At 53.1% G+C, this 6156-nt stretch overlaps 1 protein-coding gene across 15 annotated transcripts in view; it reads left to right on the forward strand.

The window, feature by feature from the left end:
- RANBP3 (RAN binding protein 3) overlaps positions 1-6156 on the forward strand; it is a 60901-nt gene that overhangs the window by 41517 nt on the left and 13228 nt on the right. For 9 of the 15 annotated variants that reach the window (XM_032252121.1, XM_032252122.1, XM_032252111.1 and 6 more), the window contains 3 exons: positions 2166-2231; positions 3129-3221; positions 4141-4268. In XM_032252121.1, the coding sequence (XP_032108012.1) occupies positions 2166-2231; positions 3129-3221; positions 4141-4268 (287 nt within the window). The remainder of the gene's footprint in view (positions 1-2165; positions 2232-3128; positions 3222-4140; positions 4269-6156) is intronic. The other 6 variants (XM_032252123.1, XM_032252124.1, XM_032252113.1 and 3 more) reach the window with 1 other exon arrangement.

The raw sequence follows: 6156 nt of genomic DNA on the forward strand, positions 1-6156 counted from the left end.
CTTGCTAAAAATTACCTGAATTGTGAATTTGACCTTTTAAAACCTATCTAAATTGCCAGTCTTCTCCCGCATAGCTCCGTGCTTTGGAAATGTAATTGATTGTTTCCCTCGGAGAAGGAACATCTGGCAGCTCACCCCCGCATCCTGCAGGATCTGGCTCTCCTGAATTTGTTTTTTATGACCAGTCTATTACCGGAGAGGCACCAACTCTGCTAACACAGGCTGCCGGACGCCCTGGGGCTTGACTCCCTCATACAACCATTATAGTAAGAAGGGTCGCTGCAGTCCTCTTGCTGCCCAGGCACAGCGGCACATCTAGGGCACAGCAGCAGAGGACCCTTCCTTGGCCTGCTAGATCTTGATTTGATTTTGAGTCTGAAAATTTGGGTTGACAGGGCGTTTTGGGTTTTGTCATCATTTTAGTATACATTTGAATGGTTTTTAGCACATCTGCAGAGTTGTGTGACCATCACGTAATTAATTTTAGAACATTTCCATCATACCAAAAAGAAACCCCATACCTGCTAGTTGCCGCCTGCCCCAGCCCCTCCCTGAGCCCTGGTAACCGCTTAGCTGCTTTCTGCCTAGTCTGGGCATTTCACAAAAATGGAATCAGATAGCATGTGACCTTTGGGGGTGTCTTTGCATTGTCTTTCCTTTAATTTCTTCCAACAATGTTTTTGTTTTGTTTGATACAAGGCCTTGCTCTGTCACCCAGGCTGGAGTGCAGTGGTACAGTCATAGCTCACTGCAACCTCAAACTCCCTGACTCAAGTGATCTTCCCACCTCAACCTCCTGAGTAGCTGGGATTACAGGCATGCGCCACCATGCCCAGCTGATTTTTTGTATTTTTAGAAGAGACGGGGTTTCACCATGTTGACCAGGATGGTCTCGATCTCTTGACCTCGTGATCCACCCACCTTGGCCTCCCAAAGTGCTGGGATTACAGGCGTGAGCCACCGCGCCCGGCCTAACTTTTTAATATTTTGTAGAGTTGGGGTCTTGCTCTGTTGCCCAGGGTGATCTCAAACTCTTGGGCTCAGGCAATCCCCCTGCCTCTGCCACCCAGAGCACTGGGATTACAGGCCTGAGCCGCTGCACCTGGTGCTAACAGTGTTTTATACTTTCAGTTGTGAAATGTATTCCCAAATATTTTATTCCTTTTGGTGCTATTGTAAATGGAATTATTTTCTTAATTTTGCTTTTGGCTTGTTCACTGCTAGTGTTAGAAACACAATTGATTTTTGTATATTGATCTTGTGTCCTGTGGCCTGACAAGGGGTAGAGCTTAGCAGTTACGCAGGGCCACCTCCAGGAGCCATAATGCCACAGTCTCTGTGCCTTGCCCAGGAACAGACTTGCCTACCTGAGTCACAGGCCTTTTATGACAATCCTTCCTGTTGTGGATCAGCTTAGACCACCGTCCCCACTCCCCATATGGGCACAGTGGCCAAGACACAGATGAGGGTGTCCTTGTGGACGGTGGCTGAGCGAGGCCAGGCACTCGAACCATCCCAGGAGCCCCTGAGTGTTCACCTTTCCCCTCTAGCTTTGTGAATTTGTCAGGCCAGACTCTGGCCTGGGGGAGCTGGCCTCTTCCGCGGTGGCCAGGAATGCTCCCTCATTGAGACAGGGAAGCTCTGCAGGCACATCTGGAAAGGGAGGCAGGCTCACCATCTGCCACCTTTGACCTTTTCATTACAAAAAACCTGTCACACTTCCCAGACATCTGTAGTGGTGCTGAGGTTCTTCCCAGCCACAGATGTATCCTCTGATGGACAAGCCTTCTAGCAAAGGGAAGCAGGGGCTGGGCACCTGAGTTCTGTGGCTCCCTGACAATCTCAGGGCCAGGTTCAGGGTCGCTGTGCAGATCAGCTCCTGAGCCCACAGCAGATTGCAGCTGGGAGAGTGACTGATGCCCTGCCCCCATGGTCAGCAGCTGGCCCTAAGAGCAGTCATTCCTTCCACCCCTTCCTCTCCCCTCCTCCAGGCGCCTTCCAGGCCTGCTGGTCAGGCAGGACTTCTGTTGTAAATTGGAGATGTTTTCCCGGGTTCTCCAGGCCCGAGGTCACTGAAACCAAGACCATAGTCCTCTCCTGCCCTTGCCCCCTAGGTCCAGCCCCCACCCAGACAGCCTACTGTTGATATTTTATCTTGCTTTTAGAGGAAAGGAGCAGTGGCTTCCGTTTGAAGCCACCAACGCTGATCCACGGCCAGGCCCCCAGCGCAGGTAGGTCACCTACCTCCCTGAGGCAGGGGGGTGGCTTTCTGACGCTCTTCAGACCTCTGCTCAGCCATACTAGGACACTGCAGGCTCAGCCTGCTTTCTAGAAAGGTCGTTTGTGACCTGACCCATGAGCCCTGGAAAGCTCCTTTAAAGAGAGGCTATCTGAGCAGGGAGGTTGGGACCCCTGACCGTGAGCCCTGTGTGCTTAGAAGAGTGGGCGGTGGCAGCACGGGAGCAGGCTAGGCTTGGGGTGCATTGGACGGGCTCCATGCCCAGCAGTAGCGCACTTGGTTCAGCCTGTCCGTGCTGAGTGTTCTGGCCCCTGCATACCATGGTGTTCACAGTTAGCAGGCCGGCTGCGTTCCAGCGGTGCACTGTTAGTGAGGCTGCTGGGGATGCTGCATAGGGCAGACACGTTCCCTTGTGGTCCTTGTCGCATCTGTGTTTGGCAAAGGGACTTCCTCAGCATGGCTGTTTTGAAAAACAGGTGCAAAACGTGCGTGTACATGACCCCACACCGAGTCCTGAGCCTCTGGGGAGCCGCCTGTGAATTCACTGCTCCCCTCTCACTGTCCCCACTTGACTGTTGAGGCCAGCTCTCAGAGAACAGGTGTCCCTCGACCCGCCCCCCCGTCACGTTACTGTGCTAACTGGATTAATTCACAGCCATGATCGGTTACTGGGAATTTAACTTAATCACATATGAAAATAACAATGGCCAGATCTGCCTGTCAGGTTATAAAAAAAGAACAAAACCTCAAGTTTTTTTTTGTTTTTTTTTTTAAGTGCTTCCCTACAAAGTCTAGCCTGTTTGGAATAGGTTGCCAGGGATCAGTCTCTGAAGTGCCTGGGAGTAGTCAGGGGTCCAGGGGCACTGGGAAGGCTACTTTCTGTTCCCAGGTCTGCCAAGCCAGAAGCCCAAGGAACAGCAGCGGAGCGTGCTTCGCCCAGCAGTGTTACAAGCCCCACAGCCAAAGGCGCTGTCCCAGACGGGTAAGAAACGGCAGCCCTGGCACCCAGGCTCAGACGGCAGGGTAGAGCGTTCCTAAAGTCGCACCTGGGACAGCGGTGTCTCAACAGAGGTGACTGCTGAATGCACCAGAAATTCAAAGAGATCAGGGACGATGATCCTTTAAATCACCCCCCAGCTGCCTCCAGCCCCAAGCCTCCTGAGCCCTGACAACGGAGGAGTGAGAGGCGGTTCCACAGCTTCCTCACAGCTCTCGGCTGAGTGCAACTGTGTGGGTGAAATGTGCTTTGTTCATTCACTGCCTTCATAAAAGCAGGCCAGCTCCTGGGAATGAGATTATCCCTGTGTGTTTGCGGATAGAACTTCAGCCTCAGTCTTCACGGGTTCTCTTTAAAAACTTGCAAGGTCATCTTTTTTCTTAATTTCTTTTAATTTTTTTTAGAGATGGGGTCTTGCTTTGTCATCCAGGCTAGAGTGCAGTGGTGCAGTCATAGCTCACTGCAGCCTCAAGCTCCTGGCCTCAAGTGATCCTCTCACCTCTCAGCCTCCCAAGTAGCTGGGACAACAAGTGTGCACCACCACCCCCAGCTCATTTGTTTTATCTTATTTTATTTTAGAAATGGGGACTTGCTGTGTTGCCTAGGCTGGTCTGAAACTCCTGGTCCCAAGCAGTCTTCCCACGTCAGCCTCCCAAAGCCCTGGGACCACAGGCATAAGCCACTGTGCCCAGCAGGTTTCTCTTCTTTGTTTCTCTTGTTTTTTAATCCAAGAATTTTGGCTCTTTGTAGAGATACCAGGTCCTTCCTTAAAAAGGACATGTGTGCTGTGGGCTTCACCGTGGGAGGGCCCTAGACTAGACGGGGCCCGGCCCCTCAGCTACATGAGTAGGGGTGGGAGGGCCGCCAAGCACCTGTGATTCCCCACTCTCCTTCCCTCCCACAGTCCCCAGCAGTGGCACCAATGGGGTCAGCCTCCCAGCCGACTGCACGGGGGCAGTGCCAGCAGCATCCCCTGACAATCCTGCACAGAGAAGTCCTTCCGAAGCTGCCGATGAGGTGCGTGCACTTGAGGTCAGTGGGTCCTGGGTCAGGGGAACACTGCGTTCTGGGCCCCTTGGGAGCAGGAAGACCACCTTCCCAGCACTCTGTGGTGTCCGGGGGCTGTCTGTCACCTGTTCCCAGCAGTTTCCACCTGGGCCTGTTGTAGGCTATCTGGATTTGCTCAGTGGGGTCCGTGAATCACAGTACCTGACAAACCAAATAACTAAATTCCCAAGGGTGGTTTTGCTGGGTCAGTCGGAAGAAGAGGGCCTCCCAGGCAAGTTCTGCTGGAAGGGCCTGTTGCCCCAGGCTGACCGCCACATGTCTCAAGGGAGTGATTCTTGAGGCGGTACCAGAACCACTGCACTCTGGGGAGTCACTAGGGCCCGAGGAACGGCTGTCGCTGATGGATGTCTTGCAACGTTTTACATGAGGAACGTCTCCCCTCTCTGCGTCCACACCCAGACCACCTCTCAGACTCCTATATGTGTGGTTCCAGTTGATAAATTTGCCTTGGAAGTCATCTCAGAAATGGTTCATTTAGGTTGGGCACAGTGGCTCACTCCTGCAATCGCAGCAGCTTGGGAGGCCGAGGCAGGTGGATTGCTTGAGGCCAGGAGTTCAAAACCAGCCTGGGCAACATAGCAAGACCCTGTCTCTACAAAAAATACACAAATTAGCCAGGCCTGATAGTATATACCTGTAGTTCCAGCTACTCTGGAGGCTGAGGCTGGAGGATTGCTTGAGCCCAGGAGGTGGAGGCTACAGTGAGCCAAGGTCACGCCATGGCACTCCAGCCTAGGCGACAGAGCCAGACCCTGCCTCAAAAAAAAAAGAGTTCCATTTAAGTGAAGATATGAATTGGATTATATGGGCCAAAAGCTGTGTGTTTCAAACCCACTGTGAAATAAGGGCCGTTGATGAAGTGCCTCCTTTGAAGTTGGCAGAGATGGATTTGAAGTCAGAGTTAGGGTAACACCACATGGTGTCTTCTGTGTAAAAGCCAGATTGGATCTGTGTGTTTATTTTCCACTCTATCCGTGTCCATGGCCTGCGGCATTACCCTCCCCCTCCATCTCCGTTAGATGTTCTGGCTCAAAGGGTGAAAATGGCTGTCCACAATTAAATTTTAAAACATCCCCAGGCCCTCTTTCAAACCTGTTTGCTGAATTAGAAGTACAGTAGTGATCACTTCCACCACATCCTATGGCTCGGAAGCTTTGACCGCTGGGGTCTCTCAAGCAGATCAGGTGTACAGTTCTGAGTTGGAGAAGGACCTAGAAGTGACCCAGCCCGTCCTGCCCTCTCCCAGTGTCCTCGTTCGTCCCCAACAGTGAGCACACAGGCTGACCTGGTGGCACCAGCTACCGAGAGCTTGCCCCTCGCTGGAGAGGCCTCAATCTGTCCCTCTTCCTGCCTGTCCGAGCCCCTCCTTAGCTGTGCACACAGTTGGTTCCTAATCATTGAGCCCAGAAGTCATGATTTGCTGTCTTCCCTCCAGCAGGCTGGGCAGCCCCAGTTGCTGAAGTTAATCCTGGAACCCCATGGTCCACTGGCTGCCATTCCTAGCTCCTGCGTCTGGCTCCAAAGCCACTGCTCCATGTGGGTCTGTGGTGGAGCCACGTGGGCCACACCCATGATGCCCTCTGACAACACCCAGTGCTGTTGAGATTCACAGGGCTCGGCTTGTGTGTCCTTCTGTGGCCCTGCAGCAGGAGCCTGGGCTTTTCCAAGCCACCCAGAGACATGGCACACACTGCCCATCAGGACCATGAGCTAAGTGAGGCATCTCCTGTAAGTGGGGCTTAGATGTCGGGAGCAACCCATGGGGGAACTTCCAGTACTGTCTTTGGGAAAATGGGGAAGACGCTCTCCCACCCCGCCCCCCCCCCCCCAACCACCCACCGAGCCCACTACC

This window comes from Sapajus apella, unplaced genomic scaffold, assembly GCF_009761245.1.
Source record: "Sapajus apella isolate SASKATOON/1434 unplaced genomic scaffold, GSC_monkey_1.0 scaffold77, whole genome shotgun sequence".
Taxonomy (NCBI): Eukaryota; Metazoa; Chordata; class Mammalia; order Primates; family Cebidae; genus Sapajus; species Sapajus apella.